Source organism: Dendroctonus ponderosae, unplaced genomic scaffold (genome assembly GCF_020466585.1).
Source record: "Dendroctonus ponderosae isolate FM_Combo_2020 unplaced genomic scaffold, Dpon_F_20191213v2 Dpon_F_20191213_10, whole genome shotgun sequence".
Lineage (NCBI taxonomy): Eukaryota > Metazoa > Arthropoda > Insecta > Coleoptera > Curculionidae > Dendroctonus > Dendroctonus ponderosae.
In genome coordinates this window covers 6,028,612-6,046,712 of record NW_026017111.1, presented here as the reverse complement: position 1 = coordinate 6,046,712, position 18,101 = coordinate 6,028,612, and the positions used below count along the sequence as shown (strand labels likewise).

Here is an 18,101-nt window from a genome sequence, read left to right as displayed (position 1 = left end):
ATAGGTTCCGTCATTCAACGATTCCTGTTGAATTTACCGTTTATCCTTGTCTATCTTATTGCCACTCTCTATTTATCCATGGTTACCGGAGTTTTAAATAATTACTAAGCAACAGGTATGTTAATTAGGGAGATTATCTTGAAAAACATTGTTGCCGTTTTTCTAATATAGTTTTTTGCAAATTTCTCAGTTTTTAATAACAATTAATTTTTTTACTAATTTTTCTGCACTCCTCAAACACCGCCAGACAACCCCTCCACAAGAACGAGGCCAATTTTGAATCACCCTGTTTACCGGAATGGGTGGTGGAAGATTACGGCTTCGAAATTATTTTTATGCGATATTGGCATCAATAGTGGCCATTCATTAAAATTATTTGCGTTACACAGAGTGTTTTTTTATGAAACTCCATGTTTTTTTATAAAATAAAAGTTACCTGCACCGCAGTCAGCACTTCTTTCCACATCTGGCCAGTATCGGCGCTCTCGCTGACCAAATGCCTGTACGCAGGCGGTGATGGAGGCTCCAAACCGGAGGCAGCCAACAGCTTCAGTTGCAGCGACATTTTTTCCTCCAATAGCAGCGCCTGTTCTATGTCGTTTTGCCTCAATAAAGCTGTAAAAATCAGTAAATTAGCTGCAACTTGAAACCGAAGAGCGAAATTGGCATGCTAAAGTGCTTAGTTGAAGCAGAATTGTCGGGGTCTGAATTACACGAAAAATTGGATGGGAATCTACTAACTATGTAAAGGCTAAAATCGCAATTTCTCACATGCAAATGAGCTTCATTTCGTGTTTTTTTTAATGGCACCATCGAAGTGAAATATCATTGGTTTTAGCATACACTACCAAATAATATTCACATTGGTTATTCACAAATTCAAACTCAAAGAGTCGTCTCACTCACCCTCAAAGAAAAGCGGTTTGTGCGGAAAATCGACTACTAACTTCTGTTTCACTAACCTAGAATAACACATGCAAAACCACTTTTGAATTCAACGGATAAACGCAAAAGCGCCAACTATATTTTTTGTGAAATGTTTTCAATCAAAGATACGTGCAAGCAGATACCTTTAGGTCAGATTATTATTACCTTCGATGTCCGCGTCTGCTTCTGTTCAGCACACAGACCAAGACAAATATATATACTCTGACTAGGTCAACGTTTTACATGCGAAAGGTTTATATACATGATATACATTGGTTTAGATTGATTTAATATCGTTTTCCACGTTTTTTTATTCATTCAGTCATCGATACTGAAACGTTTAAGTTGGATATATAAACTCTGCTCGTTCCGTTCATAGTTCGTGCAGTTGCCGTTGCTGTTGTTCGCGTTTTCATGATTTATATTGTGCAGTTCGCCGTTCCCGACGATTAGTCAGATTGACAGATTTTATGCTCATGTGGTTTAATGTTGGTTATGTTGTCTGTTGTGTTGATCCAATAATGCACACACTAATCCAACTTTTTTAAATCGTTTTAATATCAAAATGTCGATATTGTCTTCATCCAGACGCAAGCTACTTGCTTTTACGTTCATTTTAGCTACATATTTGCTATTGAAGGAAAAGTGTCTTTAGCAACATGCTTGAATTTCTGTTTCACCATCATACCAGATGTATTTAGCACGGTCGCAAATCAAGGACACCCATTTTTACAGTTTCTGTGCCCTAAATTATACAAACTCCCATAATACGCTCTATTAACAAGCTGCTAAAGTCTGGATCCTCAACGAAAATAACTTGTTCTGCCATCTGGACAGAAACATAAACAAAACACGGCCTCGTTTTGACAAATGTCACTCATTCACTATCGTGATTTGAACTCTTTCTCTCATTGGTTAAATCGCCAACTGCACGAACGACGTCGCCGGCGAAATAAAATTAGGTTAATTTCCAACGGCATGGAAACGACGAACCTCAAGCAACGCCGGGTTTATAAACTGATACGCGCGTATGTTCATTTCTCGAACGGCGACAACTGGAAACTTGAACATTTTTTTTACTTCTTTAATATATTTGCATATGTATAGAAATCGCGCATACCAAATATCAGCCCTCGAATCGCAATATTTCATTTGCAAAAAACAATTAAAGTTGTGACCGCAGGCTATTCATTTGAAACGACACTAAACGCGCAGGAATTGTCGTGACGTCATAGCGCTAGTTCGTTCGATCGACAGGCAACACGGGAATTCGGCTTGTCGTTGAATTGTCTGGGTGTTTGACTGTTTAGAATTTCTGCTGTGCTTTATTAATAATGGAAACAACACAAAAACAATATTACAACTGCTGTATGGGGCCACTGTGTCCTAGTACAACTTTTAAAACGCCAGATAAGCTATTTATTCGTGCACCACGAGATAAAAGCCGGCGTTTAAAATGGCTAAAGGCATGCAGAAGAGCTCACAAGGATATTTCTGAGAAGATACTGCCCATGTATGTGAAGATCATTTTAATGTAAGTATAAAAAACATATTTGATTTTGTCTATTGTATAACGGATAGATATTTTGAATTTGTATTTTGTTTGTTTCTCGGCTGCATTATAGTAATGCCAAATCACTTTTAATGATGTATTTTAGATTTTACCAGCATGAAAACAATACTTTCAAGAAACAATTTTTTGTTGAATCACTTACATTTTGCTCAATAGGTACTGTTTGAATTTTGAAAATTAGAAGAAAATTTGCAACCCCAACCTAACATTTTATCGATTTATATAAGTAAAACTATTGTCTATTTTGTCTATAGAGAGTAAAACTTTCGGTGTTTTTAATGTAAGATGCCACCATAAACATATCCACTAGTGGTAAAATGTCAGATTGTCCTCTTACAAAACCTGCGTCTGTCATTTTCAAAGATTATCTTTTTCTCATAATACACTATAGAAGCGTTTTAACGACAAAATCAAGACTGATGTTACATGTTTACATGCTCCACATTGCAGCCGCCACGACCGACTAGCTACTTGACGTCACAACTGGTCCCAGCCAATGACGGCGCGTTACAAGAATGATTTGAATTATACAGTTTTTAACTGCTTATATTAATTACATAGAAATAAAAAATGGGGTTTTTGGTAAACTGCGGTGTTTTTAATAGTATTAACTTACGTTTGCGAGTAATATTTTTCAAACTTAATTCTTGTGCAAGAGTTTATAAATCCAGCTTTAAGCAAAAGACTGCAACAAGCAACTTTTGACGCTCGATTAATTTAAAAGGAAATTAGCCTCAACTGCTGGCTGGCAGCAATGAAACAAAAATATGGTCCGATTGTTAAATGACTCAGTCTACCCTATCTAAACTGCTCAGCACCCAAATTTGCCCTAAATTTGGAATTGGAGAAATTCGGATTGCTTAGAGCGTTTTGATTAAAAAGGAAAAAATTGTCACTGAAATGGCAAATTTTTTTTAAGATCACTTGATAAACGAGGTATGTGAAAAATTCAAAACCTTCGAGACACGAGGTCTGTCTTGATATTGGTGGTGTTGCTTTTTTGTCCAACTGAGAGCCTGTGGAAGTTTAATCAATTTTGCATTGTTTCTTTTGCCACCCTGCAGAAAGTTCATCTGCAACAGTGATTTGTTGCAAAAACGCGTACTAACCGAAAAGTAATTGCACTAAATAACGCTTCAAATAGAAATCAAATGCCTGTCAGCAATCAGAATCTATCCAGTTCCAAAGTTTGTCCGCGTAATGTTTATTTTGATGAGCAGTTTAACTATCTATTGGGCAATTACTTGTTGCCTTCATAAAACATCTACAACTGAGAAAACTCTGAGCCGAAGTCTTCAAAAAAATGCAGAATCTGTTACTCACCGATGAGATTTCTCACTTGGTGCTGCTTGGCATTTAGAAGACCCTGTCTATCCTCTGCGCTCAATGTGGAAGGATCTTCCTCCTCTTCTGGGCAGTTTTGAACCGCTTCCCTGCGAAAATCGATGATTTTGTCAGGACACGTTTCCCGGCATTCAGAGAATTCCTACCTGATTGCATGTATCCAGACTTGTTTGTCTTTGGGCTTGTGCACTTTCAGCTCAAACATCTCCGGATCGGCTGGATTCGATGAGATTAGATAAATTCCTCTGGAATCTTGACCGGCCTTTTCTCTGACAAGCAGTTTCTGTAACGAAACCACGCCAGCCTGCAACGGCAATGGAAAAATTCTGATAATCCCAGACGATCGGTTTAGTACGCAGACGTTTTACCTTGTTGTCTGGAGTGAAAAAGCTGTACTTGGTGGAATTTTCCTGCAGGAAAAATAAAACATCCGTAAGCACAATCACCAAGACCACCTGCATCTTGCCACGCCCCTGCATCAACATGGCCACTCCTTCGAATTTAAGCGACCGATTTCCTTGCAGAATGTCCGACTTTTTAAACTTGTGGCCTCGATGGATCGTAAACGACTTCGCGTCGATTCTATGGTAAATATCTAGCTTTCTGTCCTCTTTCTCCTTCTCGGCCACTTGGGCGTCCACTTCCACTAAAATCTCCTTCACCAAGGAAAGCGCCTTCTGCAGAGTCTCCTGCTCCTGTTTGTTATCTTTGCTAGTCTTTATCAACGGTTCTATCAATAGGGGATATTTGGTGAGTCTTTGGGTAACGAACAGTATGCACTCTGGTATGCCTTTCTTCTTCAGCAGCGGATTCGTTTGGCAATGTTTAACGAATTCGCCGAAACGCCCGTCCTGTTGCGCGTAATATTTGTAGATTTCCACCGCGTCTCTGTGTCGGCTACAAAATTCACCTACAAAACCAGTTTGTTGATGAATAAAAGTGATTTTTTAGCGCTAAGAATGAGCGTTACCGTAAGCAGACTTGAGCTTGACGGCGTGCTCTTTTGAGAATTGTTCCAGCAAAATGTCCGCTATGGAACTGACCACTGGACTTTCTCTTTGGCGCTGGCGTAGTCTCGAAAGCAGCTCCAGGTGCAATTCGGTCAGATCCGCTAGTCGGGGAAACATCCTTTCCAAATTCGGGCCAAGGTTGAAGTACTTTTGCAAACCGTCAACGAAAATCTACAAACAGTCAAGTCTATTATAGTCCTGTAAGCACTTGATCAAAAGAAAACGATCAGACCAACGAACTCAGAAAAAGGGCCTGGTTCCTACGATATTGATGGCCAAAGTTCTCTAAAAAAATGGCGCTAAAAAAATTCGATATGGGTAGTGGTGAAGAAAAATAAAAACTTTTTTAGCTACCAACCTTTCGGCAGTTTATTGCCGCCTTCCTCAGGGTGCTAATTGTTTGACCATACGAAGGCCGGATAGTTCCCGACCCTGATATCGGTCAAGAAACTGAACTTATGCAAATTATAATCGCCAGTTTTGAATTAAATTCAATTGCATTAGAAATAAGTGAATAATCAGGATAAAAACGCGATTTCTCTACTAAACTGCTCAACAAAAAATACGTTACACCGACAAATGTCGACTAATTTTTTGGCATTTTTTAAGTTTGTTGAGCAGTTTAGCATAGGAATTAGCAGCCAAACATTTCTCTAACACGCACGGTTAGCATCCTCAAAATCTTCGAGTTTTCTGTCGAAACTATTGCGAGTTTGCTATAAACCATGCCCGGATAATTTTCGCTTTTGGCCATTTGCAAATCAACAAAAAAGCACTTGTTGGTGTTTAATGAATCAACATGTTTTTTTTTCGGTTTAGCAGGTTCCCTTCTGGATGCGGTCCTGCTCGGATCCTGATCCGTCGACCGGCCTCGGCAGGACTCTTCCTCGCAGGATCCAGTCGGTCTGCGAATCCCGTGACGTCAGGCATCCAGACGGGAATGCAGTTCGCGCTTTCGGCCGTGATATAAAGACATGAAGGGGAAGCCAGCAGGAGCATGAAAGCGTTAGCCGGATGGTTCGCGGTTCTCGTGGTGCTCGAAACAAGTAGGTTCCCGCTTAGTGGCTGAATTTGTAGGGGCCGCACACATGTGACTGTTCCAGACCACGTGGTCGGATCAGACTTTTCCATTCTGTTGCGCTGCGAACATTTTAGATAAACGATCGAGTTTTTCTCACAAAATCTTGAAACATTTTCCACTCTATTAACGGCCCTCGTTCTGAATTAGCACTTCGAGGCGTTCTAATAATCTAAAACTTTGCATTAAATCGCGAGTTTGCACTTTGCCCAAAGTTATTTTTCTATTTCAGTTTTGCAATGAGAAAAATTCCGAAGGAAATTATTTAATTGAAAGCGCGTTTCCAAATGGGGCAAAGTATCCAGTTAGGAGAAAAAGGCAGCCAACTCGGCAAAGACAGCTGATAACTTAATGAGAGTAAATTAGACAAGACTCAATTATTTGCCTCTATGCCCAGAACTCGGCTCTAAAAGACTGGAAATTTGCAGTCATTATCAGGCTTTTAGCGATGTCTTTGCAGTTGATACCCCTTTTTCGACGCTCTCAAATGGGGGAACAGGAAAAAACCTATTGAGTAGGGAATTAGCTGGTTCTGGGGTTTTGCAGTCTCGGTGTGGAGGTGGTGGATCAGCGTCTCTATTTTTGCCATGGTGTCGAAATTTGCTGGGTTATTTTCACGGGACTTTTGGAGGTTTAAGTGTCTTCTATGTAAAGTAAATGTTTCCCTTTGAAAAATTCCTTGGGGGCTTTTGGAGAATATCTGCAGCATTCCTGACTTGTTTAAGGATTGCGGATAACTTTATCCAACTTTCGTTGTCAGTTGACTAAAGAAGATTTGCGCTAGTTGGAAACCTGCATAGTCGCTCTTTTAATAGAGCCAAGTTTCTTTTATATTGAATTGTAGTTTCTCTCAGGAAGATTAGTTGAAACTTTTTGAGGAAAATGTAGATTTTAAGTAATTTCTCTTTACTTTTTGATCTTCACCACTATTCCGTTTTGCAGTTCAATTCAGTGCGTTTTTCGTTAAACATATTGGGAAAAAATCAATCTTCTAAAAAAAGAAATTGGACGCATTCAAGTGACAGAATTTTCATCAATTCCATCTTTTGATAGCAATGGAATACGGAAAACGTGCATAGCCGCTCTTCGAATAGAATAGAAGAGAATTGTCTGACCATAAGGAGGCCGGGAACCCTCCAGAATATTCTATCATTTTTTGTACAGCTTGATGAAATATTTAATCTTTTAGTCACATTACTTCTATAATTAGATGTACAGTGCTTTGAGCTCATCATTAATTTGCACTTAGTGTAGTATGTCTCCTTATTTCTGCAGAAAACCATGTTGATCGTGAATAAATGTTTTGTGCAATCCAAGACAAATAAATTATGACCAAACAATGTGATAAAAGATTAAATATTTAATAAAGCTGTTCAAAAAAATTATAGAGTAGTTTGGAGGGTTCCCAGCCTTCTTATGGTCAAAAAATTAGCACCCTGAGGAAGGCGTCAATAAATTGCCGAAACTTTGGTAGCTAAAAAAGTTTGTCTTTTTCTTCACCACTACCCAGACCGAACTCCCAAGGAAATCAACCATCTTGCAATTATTTTCTCAAAGCCGCGCTTAGATTTTTGCCCATACTTAGAGAACCGTTAAAGTAGCGGACCTTTAGTTTCTTTGGACAAATAATTGAAGTGCGCCCATTTTCAAAAAGTTTATAGTTCTCTCAGTAAATGCTAATGTGCAAAAATAGTCGACTGTTTTCAAAACCGCGCTTAGGCTTTGGCCAATTCTTAGATGGGGGGGAAAGAAACAGACCTCAATGCGACTTCAGCTCTGTTGTTGAAAAACAGTAAAATAGCCGATAGAACAATAGAAAAATGGACGCTTAGTTGAACTTAGTCAGTTACGTACCTTTTGCATCACCAGCAAAGTCATGCAATGATGCTTTTCGGTCAAAATAAACTCGTAAATGTGCTCTTGGCGTTTCACCTCCTTCTCTTTCAGCTTGCGGGACACTTCTTTGCCCACATGCGGTGTCCACGTTTCGGGTTCCGATTCGTGCAGCCTCAGACTGAGGTCAGAGCACAAATCCGAAGCGGTCACGCTTGTGTCGGAAAGGAATTCCGAATGAACCAACGCCAAATCGTCAGCAAAACTAAAACAATACTTTTAGAGTAAAAAGTCGCTTAAAGGACAAAAAATGAACGTAATTCGAACATATTCAAATTACTCACTTTGTGGGGTCGTGATGTCCATGATGCGAATCGCTATCTTTATCATCGCAAAGAATTTGGCTGAAATAACAACATTTATTAGCGAGAAACCGTTGAAAAAGATGAAACCATTGGAAAGTATCTATGGCATGGGTTAGGAGTCCAAAATAATAATATAAAATAACAAAGTTTAGGTGATCGAGTGTGGTAGGGTGGCGTCAACTAAAATCAAAGGAGAAGTGCGACGATTGCATGCAAACGTTGTTTTAAATTCATTTCACATGGAGCCAACAAGTAACCCGTGGAGATCACGCCAAAGCGGGCAAATGCAAAAATTTTAACATTTTCAAAACCACCCTTATACCATCTTCCAGTTTGGTTTAGAACCACGTAAACAAAGCAAAACCAGACAGATTGAGAAGGATGGAAGAGAGTGCTCACTTACACACTCACACACACTTGAGAGATACAGGCAGATAGAAACAGCTACCGGTTAGTGCTACCAACCAGCGCGATAGAAAAGGGGGCGTGCACAGTATGAGTCGTTAAGGATGAGGTTAGGCTAGGGACTTACTTCACTCCAAGTTTGGTGGCTACCCTGCGCCATGGCGAGTAGCACAGCTGACTCCTCCTATAAAGGAGGGTTGGGGAACATTTATTGATTAACCACACCCAATATATTTTCCAAACACGACAAAGGTTGATGATGGTCGTTTTTGGTCTCTTTTTTATACTTTACCCAAACATCTCGTCGACCAAAAATTACCATAAAATTGAACATAAAACATACCTGACGCGGTTGTGCAACTAGACAAAAATCAACAATAGTAACAAGCGGAGAAGCTACAAAGCTGGGCAGGATGAAGAAGGAAGGAAGAAAACAGTAGTATATGTGAGTACATGTATAGCATGTAAATAATGGCCGTCTATACAAAGTGGTACTGATGAATGGTAAAATTCACTTCTGAACTATTCACCACCTGATACAGATATACCATAAAACCAGCCTGGAGCTTTGTCTTGACTATCTCAAATTCAGTTGATACAAGTCAAGCCAAAACGCAAAAAGCTGCAACGTTAACATCAACAAATCTGTCCTAAGTACGTTTAGGGGGCTTTCAAACAGAACTATGTACATTTCGCCTCTGAGACATCGCACGCACCTAATGATCTAACATCTATTTGATGGCTCGAAGATGGACCAACTGAAGCTTACTGAAGAAAGTGATACGACAACATGAAGAATTAATAGTAGTAGTTATCGAGAAGGTTTCTGAATTTGTTACATGCCAATTGCCAAAGTCTACAAAAAATCTAAACGAAAAACACAAAGGCAAATTCTACACAATGAACAGATATGTTTAATGTTAAATACAGCGCTTATACGAATAGTCCAGTCAAATTAGTGTTTCACCTCGGAATAAGATCACAAGCTGTAAACTCGTATAAACCTTTATTTAGCATCCTAAAATCTGTCTCAAAACCTACTTATGATCGTGTGGACGCGACTGTAGATAACTAAGGTTAAAGGTAAAAAAAGAACGCCTTTTTGCGCGTTTTTTGTAAGTTTTAGGGTATTTGAATTTATTATGAATATTGTAGCGGATTAAAATATCTACAACTTTTGTTTCAAAAATTTTCTATACGTTAAACCGTTTTAGAGGTAGTGTTTAATTGTACAGGGTTGTTGATTGATCTTAGGCCACCCCGTATTGACAGAATTTGACACTTGGAGACAAATGTTTAATACAAAAGTTGTAGATACTAACGTCTAGTTTATCTTAAGATAATAACGATTGATACAGGGTGTCTCAAATTCAAGTGACAGATTTAATTTTCCTTTTTTTAAATGGAATGCCGTACTTTTTATTCGCGAGTTCAAAAGTCTAGACGTCCCCTGGCCCCTAAAATTACAACTACAAGTTAAGTAGTCATTTGACACGTGTTATGTTGACATTGGTGTTTACATCGGATTGTGATTTGTTTGGTTTTGTTCTAATTAACTTTTGCAGGCTTTTAAAGAAATAGAAACAGATCGAAAAGTGTGTAGCTCGTGTTTTCTGTAATAAATGTCATCAACTCCAATAAATAAACAAGTCTCAACTGTCACTCGACAACGAGTAATTTGACGTTTTGCAGCGCCCCATCGGACTGGAAACGTAGGAATATGATCCATTTAATGCGCATGCGCGGACTCTAAGCGTACAGCTGTTTATTTTCAGATTTCCTGATTTGTTGATAGAGGTTAGCATTTTCCTTAATTCGTGTGTAAAGGCTACATGGTATTCGAAATTCTTTTATACGTCACTTCCGAAAAATGAATATGGGTTGTTTATACCGCAATTAAGTCAGGCTCACAGCTTGGAAGTTTATGTCAGGCTCACAGCTTGGAGGATAAAGTGGTTATTGAATATGCATATGATATACCTATGATTGTTTAAATGCACTTCAAAAAAATAAGATTTTAGACACCGCTTAACGCAGAAACTTGTACTACAGTCAATGGTTGTACTAAAGATCCTATGAAATCTACTCTTTTTGATCAGACGAAATCAGGCACAAGCCATCAGTATAATAACATTTATCAATAATATGAAAGCACTAGGAACTCGCATGTTTAATAGGAACTTTGGGATTTGATGTTGCCTTTGCACGCCTTATGCTGGGAAGGCCTAATTTCAGAAGAAACAGGCACCAATTTTGGAAGGTCGATGGTCTAATATCTATACATAATAATAGATTTCAAATACCGAAAATTTTAAATACGAAACATGAATATGAACGGCATAGATTAAGAGTGAGATAGATAGCACCCACTCCACTGTTAATCACCAAGATGATCAGCAGCTAAAATCTGCAGTTAACGCATGCGCATTTAGCCGCCAGTCCCCATCGGTAGTTGAACTCGCGCATTCAACTACCGATAGGGGTGCTGCAAAACGTCAAATTATTCGTTGTCGAGTGACAGTTGAGACTTGTCAGACTTGTTTATTTATTGGAGTTGATGACATTTATAACATAAAACAATACCTACACACTTTTCGATCTGTTTCTATTTCCTTAAAAGCTTGCAAACGTTGATTAGAACAAAACAAATCACAATAAACACCAATATCAACGAAACAAGTGTCAAATTACTACTTAACTTGTAGTTATAATTGTAGCAACCAGGGCTACAATACAATACTCCACTACAATATTCATAATACATTTAATTACCGTAAAACTTACCGGAACCGAAATATTTGCAACAAAAGCACAAAACGAAGTTTTTTTGACATTTGACCTTAGTTATGTACAGTTGCGTCCACACTATCATAAGTAGGTTTTCAGACAATTTTAAGATGTTAAAATAAAGGTTTATACGAGTTTACAACTTGTTATCTTGAATCCCGAGATTTTGACTAATATGACTGGACTAGAAACGATTTCTTGTTTGTAACAACATTATTGATGGGAGATAACGAATTCAAACCTGTAAAATCAGAAGAGTTCAATCGGGGTTTGTTTAAAGCTTCAAAATAGTTGTGTTCACTGTGCAAGACTATGACACAAGAAATAATCGTTCTCTGTAGGTCTCCTTTGGAAATAAAGTGTTTGCGTATACAGGGTGATTCATTAAGAATGCAGCGCAGAAATTGTAACGCATCATGTTTGCAATCTAAGAAAACCTATTGTCACAACATTTTCAGAATAATAAAAGAAAACGGATTAAAATTGCGTCTTTTAACACCCTGTATCTCCGAAAATTCAACTTTTTGATCAGGTGCTAATGCGCCACCATTTGCAGTGTAGTATCTTCAGTTTCCGAATTTCCCATTTTGAATTAAATGAAAATAACGCAGTGACCGCTCAAAAATGAAGAGTGTAACGTGTTTTCCAATAAGCTCGTTGTATTTCTCGCTTATTTGCGAAGAATGTGCCATTTGACACAATTTGCGCGACTTTAAGCCTAAAATCTATTTTTTACATTGCAATCAAGTTGGGTCTGTATCAAAGGCAATTGAATTACGCATACAACTTACTTACACTTGCAACAATCAGTTCCGTCTACTTGAAAGATAAAACTTGAAACATTCGTCAGCAATTGCCGCAATAAAAAGCCATTTCGAAGCTTTAAACGCCAGGCAAAATCCCGCCTATTTCTAGCTGAGTTTGCATGAAACCTCCTGCTTCTAGCGATTAAGCATACCAAACGATGCTGTTGGCGGCCTTACATAAACATGTCATTTTTTTCTGTTTGATTTGCTTACATTCTTGCCATTGACCGTTCGATTTATCCAACAACACTTACCTTGTCGAGCTACTAACAGGATTTGGCACCGAGCCCGAGCCCCGCTTGGAGCTGAGATTCTTCGCTGAAGACAACGGCACCCCAAATCCGCTCAGTTTGCTGGTACTCTGCAAGTTGAGTTGAAATAAACGACCGCCCACCAAAGTCTTGAAGCAGTTAACTTACTTTGGCGCCTTTGATCTTCACGCTAACGCATTCGAGTATGTTGTCCTTGCAGGTGTTTTGATGCACAGTCGTGCCGCAAACTGAAAATAAATCACGGAAATAGTGAAAATATCAACGATCGGCAAAGCTACGTACTTTCGCAGTATAGAGCAGGCTTATTGCTCAAATGTTTGGCACAAACGTCGCAAATGTGCGAAGAACCATAGCAGGCCGAAACCCACTGGTGGGTTGAAGCCTTCTTGGTTTTATCCTGGAAATGCCCTGTTAAAAAAACCACTTGTTTGGAATTGGCGAACGTACTTTTTTTTTCCTGAAGAATAAGCTTCCTCTTTTTCGCCTTTTCTCCGAATGACGATCGTACGGAATACTGGAAAATGGTTTCGTTTATAATGACAAAAATAATAAAAAAAACAGACAGTCCACTACTCACTCATGTAGATGCTGCTTGTAGTGAACGTCATAATGAGGCATATGTCCAGATCTGCTGCCCTCTTCTTCGGTTTCGCTCTCTGTTCCGCTCGGTCTGCCCCTACACACCAAGGAAAATCTACCGACTTCATTTTACTCAAAAATGAGAAACTCACAAGGGTAATGTGGGTGGGACTCCAACAAGGACCGGTTCAGGCGCCAGCTCCCTAACGGCGATTATAGAGGGCGTGGAAACCGACTTTTGCAGAGGCAGCCTTTGAGGCAACAGTCTGATATGTTCAGCCTCCCTCTTGGCTTTGATTTTATTGAAGTCATTCTAGGCCCAAAAGCAAAGACTTAATAATAGAGCTTAACAATAAACGAGCTTGATGCGTACTTGCAGATCGGCTTCATTGAGGGAATGAGTGCTGGCGCCCCCTGTGGAAACTCTGGCTCTGTGTCTGATGATGATCGGAGCGTCCGGCCCCAACAGTCTCACTGTACTCCCATCAACGTTGTCGATCAACGATGACTCGTCTGCTTCTGATTCCATTGAACTTAGTGATATACTGACAAAAGATTCTCTTTTAAAACTGGCCGAAACTGAGTAACATTGGCCAAGTACCTCCTTTGCCGTGCATGCTTCATCTTTCCGGTATTCGATAAGTCTTCCAGGGCAGTCCATGATTTTCTCCTTTGAGTTTCTGGTTGAACCAGCCAGTCTTGAGCTCCTGTTAAAAAACCTTCTTCTCACTACTGAGGCTCAATATCGCCCAGTGGAGGTCTGGGCGAACTCGAGCCGCCCACTGAATGTTTGAGAAAACGAAACTCACCGCTTCCTTTCCGGCTTGGCGGTTGATGCAAAGGCGAAGAACCTAAAGAGCCGCCAAATGCATCGGGTTCCTGGCCGGCTTCGTTCAGAGCTGGGCAACTGGCGCTCAATCGAGCCACTTGAGCCAGCAGCGGATTGAGCGTAAACGCAGCGAATTCTCTTGAGTTATGCGAAAAACCTGGAACCGAACAAAACGGGCAATTATTTAGAATGTTGCCGGGCGTTGGGTGATTGGGACAATCTTCAACACAGCTGTTTAGAATCTTAAACTGACCAGTACTTGAAGCTGTCGCGTTCCTCATAAGCTGTACGGATTCGTGTAGTTCTCGAACTTGTTGAAGACTGTCTTCCAAGACGGCGTAGGTTCGGGGGGCGGCCGCTGGGGAATGCGGGGTGACACTGATTGTGGGAAGGGGGCCCGCCGGCGGTCGAGGGGCTGCTGCCGGCAACATCCTGGAGTCGCCAGCGACTGCGTCGAAATCGGCGTGATAGTCAGTGACGACGTCTTCGTCACTATCTGGCTCGCCACCGCTTCCTCCGCATTCATCTGTTGAAATCACCAAATTTACCATATTTTACAAATTGTTCCTTACTTTTTAGTCCGGCTATGGTGGACGAACCATATAATCGCTGGAAAACGCTGAAATATTTCGGAAATTAGTAATCCTGCGAAATAAATTTTCAAATATGAAGTTATTATCTGGGAGTAGGCCTGGGTAACACTGTGTTGAGCGCTTTTGAGTTGATGCCGCCCTGTGAGTTGGTGAGTTATAGCTAATCGTGCCTCACTACGACGCACCTCGAATTGCGCTTGTGACGGACTAATTCTTGAAATCAGAACTTTTAAAGGGCATTTTTAATTAGTTGAAATTTCGTTGGTTCCTATCATCTCTCGCAAATTGAGCAACAGTTTCATTTTTAAGTGATTTCATACAAATATAAATGACTCTAAATTTAAAATTAAATTAGTAAAAGATTGGTGCTTGGGGCGTTTTCCGTTTAGTTGGAACGTGAAAGTTGCCTTTGGAAATGTTGCAATGCGAACAGCCACTTTCTACAAAAATGTCAACAATAAACCAACTAAGATCGAACTGCCAAGCAAGAGCAGAACAATGCATCATCGAAAGAGTGAACACGCAAATGAGTAAATACTTAATCATGTTTATTCTGTGGTTCGGTGTCTTTTTTTCTCGAAAAGGTGTATAAATGTTTGGTTTGCTACCGATAGTGAACTAAATCCGTCGATGTGTCGTGTGAATCGCGTTCTTAGGTTGTAGAATCTTATAGAATCATTGTGGCCCGTGGCAAGTCCGGTAGTTTGTGAAAGTGTGGCCAACTTTTTGAAGAATAATGGGTTGAAAATGGAGGATGGGGCGCCAGCTTGCAGAACGCTGATAAGAAGGATTTCTAATCTATAACTCCTTTACCTTGAACTGAGTTTAGTTTTCCGACAAGCAACTGAAGTTTTATGGTTTCTTTACATTTCTCTCTCTTTGCTTTGCTGATTTCAAGTAAGGTTGACTTTGGACAGATTTCCTGTTGTTCTTAAACACATTTTCTCCTTTTTTTCGAGGTGGCACTACGCAGCTTTCGGCAAGTTTAGCATTGCTTTGCCCCTGGTTGCCATGTACATGTGGAACTCCCATATTCATCAACTGACTCGACCATTAAAGAGTTTGGGCGACTTTGTATTTCTACGTCAAGCTCATCCAAATCTTGTCTCCAAAGAGCCGTTTCAGATATGCAAATATGGGTTCCAGTTTTGTTTTTTTGTTGAAAAAAGCCAAGAGTTTAAAAGCTCGTTCACACGGTGATATACATGTCGTGGCGTGAATTCCACAACAATGTCATTGTCTGAACACCCGAATGTCGCAATGTCATAGTGTCGTGACGTTATTGTCACATATCAAAATTGTTTGATATTCGCGAGTACAACTAATGAGGGGAGCGCACAGAAAACCTATGAACGTCAAATTACTCGTTGTCGAGTGACAGTTGACACTTGTTTACTTATTGGAGCTGATGACATTTGTAACATAAAACAACACCTACACACTTTTCTATTATCTCTATATATCTACACATCTGTTTCTATTTCTTTAAAAGCTTGCAAAAGTTGATTAGAACAAAACACAACAAATCACACTCATATGTAAACACCAATGTCAACAAACAACAAAGTGTCAAATTACTACTTAACTGTGGTTATAATTTCAGCCACCAGGGGGCGTCTGCACCTTTGAACTCGCGAATACGGCTGCACGACACTGTCGATGTCTCGGTGACATTTTGACATTTCTTGAAGGTTATCAATCGATTTGATCAAAGGATTTGAGGATTACATTTCTAGAATTTCAGTAATCATACCCATGTCTATGGGATAAAGATAAATCAATTGCCGATTATCAGGATAGACTGTGACGGTGACCGCGCAGAAGAAGCGCTTCTAAATATTTTTAACTTTGAAAACGTTGATTTGTTGATGCCCCTAGTTTGTTCCTACGCATAATTTACTCTCTCATCCGTACTAGTTTTTTTTTAATTTTCGCCTCAATTTCAACATAATGACTTCTTCTAACACATCCGCTACTGCTGCCAGGGGTTGCGTCATTTTCACAAGAGTCTGCGCGTCACTAAGTGTTAGTCAGTGTCAACACCTAGTGCCATGACATCGAATGTCGAAAGCTGTCACGGAATTAGATGTCACCGTCTCAACAAGCCTTTAGTTTTGTCTGTTTTTTTAATTGCGAAATCGACTGACACATGACGTCGCCTTTTTTGGATCGCGTTTGGACTTTGATCTCGCGAATCGCAATATTTGATAGCTTGACGTTTAGTTAACAAACTGCCGCAATATATCGGTCTCCAGAAAACATAAAAATTCGATGAAAAACGTCTACGACAAGCGAAAAATTAGTGAATCTTAAAGTGACAGTGATTTAGTCCATTTAGTCCAAATGGAATTCCATCTATTCGCGAGTTCAAAAGTGCAAACGCTCCCTGGTGGTTAAAATTATAACTACAAGTTAACTAGTAATTTGACATTTCCTTTGCCGACATTGGTGTCACACTGATGTTTTGTTCTAATCAACTTTTGCAAGTTTTCATTTCTTTTTTCATTCAATTCATTAATTCACGTTCAATTTTGCTACAATTGCAACTCTCACTTTTCGCTTGTTTACCAACTTCCATAGGTAGACAAGACTGACGTCAAGTCTGAACTGTCACTCGGCAACGAGTAATTTGACGTTTCACAGCGCCCCCAACGGTAGTTGAACGCGCGAATACACGTCTCACCTGAACTTAGACGGGTCGGAAACATAAAAATAACGAAATACTGACACACACTTCATTATTTACCCAGGTACTCTTTTTTATTATTATTTACCTAGGGAGACAAATATGACTTTTCACTAGGGAAATGCAGTAAATAATGGTGACTTCGCAGTTACCATTTTTAGATATACAGTAAAGTCCGCTTATAATGATCCCGGTTATAGTGAACTTTCGGTTAAAACGAACTTTTTCCTTTTAATTGAAACGTCGTCCATAAAGACCAACGTATTTTTTTACTGGTTATAACGAACCCGTTTATAACTTCCGGATATAACGATCACTTTTTAGGTTAGTTGTATATTCACTTTCCGTTTATAACGAACTTCCACGCTCAGCAACACTAATCGTGCGGAGTTGTTTATATTAGTGAGAGCGAGACAGGCAGTAACTTGTTGTTTTTTGCCGCGTTATATATGTAAATCGTTTTAGAATGGAAAAACAAAAACGCAAAGCTTTTTCACTAAATGAAAAGTACGAGATTATTAACAAAATAACAAGTGGAGTAAAGCAGAGTGACAGTTGTAAGGAATTAGCACTTGGAAAGTCTACTGTTGCAACAATATGGAAAAACAGAGAAAACATTTTATCAGCGTATGACAAAACAAATGTTAGATGTAGGAAGTTAAAATTATCTGCTCATGAAAAGGTTGACAAGGGACTGACAAAAGTGGTTTACTCAAAAAAGACAAGAAAACATTCCCATAAGTGGCAGTGTTTTGCAAGAATATGCTAGTGAAATGGGGAGTAAAATCAAAAACAAGGAGTTTGGAAGAGCGTTTCAAGAAGAGGCATACTATCAGTAGCGGAAAAATTGTAGGAGAGTCAGCCGGTGAAAAATTATTCTCATGAAAACGTTAGAGGCGATCGATAAAAATGAAACATCTTCTATAAATCTCTTAGATGCAGTCAATTTCATTCATAGAGCTTGGCAAAAAGTTAGCCGAAAAACCATTGCAAATTGCTTTAAGCATGGGGGAT

General features: G+C 39.5%; 1 protein-coding gene across 1 annotated transcript in view; it reads right to left on the bottom strand.

Annotated features, from left to right (window-relative positions):
- Window positions 1-418: 418 nt before the first annotated feature.
- The window catches only part of LOC109543528 (rho guanine nucleotide exchange factor 28), a 22,054-nt gene continuing 4,371 nt past the window's right edge, over window positions 419-18,101 (bottom strand). Inside the window, exons 2-19 of the mRNA XM_048662186.1 lie at window positions 14,062-14,334; window positions 13,789-13,965; window positions 13,581-13,686; window positions 13,353-13,524; window positions 13,132-13,292; window positions 12,978-13,076; window positions 12,848-12,914; window positions 12,683-12,797; window positions 12,548-12,627; window positions 12,383-12,489; window positions 8,110-8,169; window positions 7,787-8,030; window positions 4,815-5,025; window positions 4,213-4,754; window positions 3,991-4,148; window positions 3,824-3,933; window positions 1,093-1,113; window positions 419-615 (exon numbers count right to left, since the gene is read on the bottom strand). Coding sequence (XP_048518143.1) covers window positions 419-615; window positions 1,093-1,113; window positions 3,824-3,933; window positions 3,991-4,148; window positions 4,213-4,754; window positions 4,815-5,025; window positions 7,787-8,030; window positions 8,110-8,169; window positions 12,383-12,489; window positions 12,548-12,627; window positions 12,683-12,797; window positions 12,848-12,914; window positions 12,978-13,076; window positions 13,132-13,292; window positions 13,353-13,524; window positions 13,581-13,686; window positions 13,789-13,965; window positions 14,062-14,334 — 2,900 coding nt within the window. The remainder of the gene's footprint in view (window positions 616-1,092; window positions 1,114-3,823; window positions 3,934-3,990; window positions 4,149-4,212; window positions 4,755-4,814; window positions 5,026-7,786; window positions 8,031-8,109; window positions 8,170-12,382; window positions 12,490-12,547; window positions 12,628-12,682; window positions 12,798-12,847; window positions 12,915-12,977; window positions 13,077-13,131; window positions 13,293-13,352; window positions 13,525-13,580; window positions 13,687-13,788; window positions 13,966-14,061; window positions 14,335-18,101) is intronic.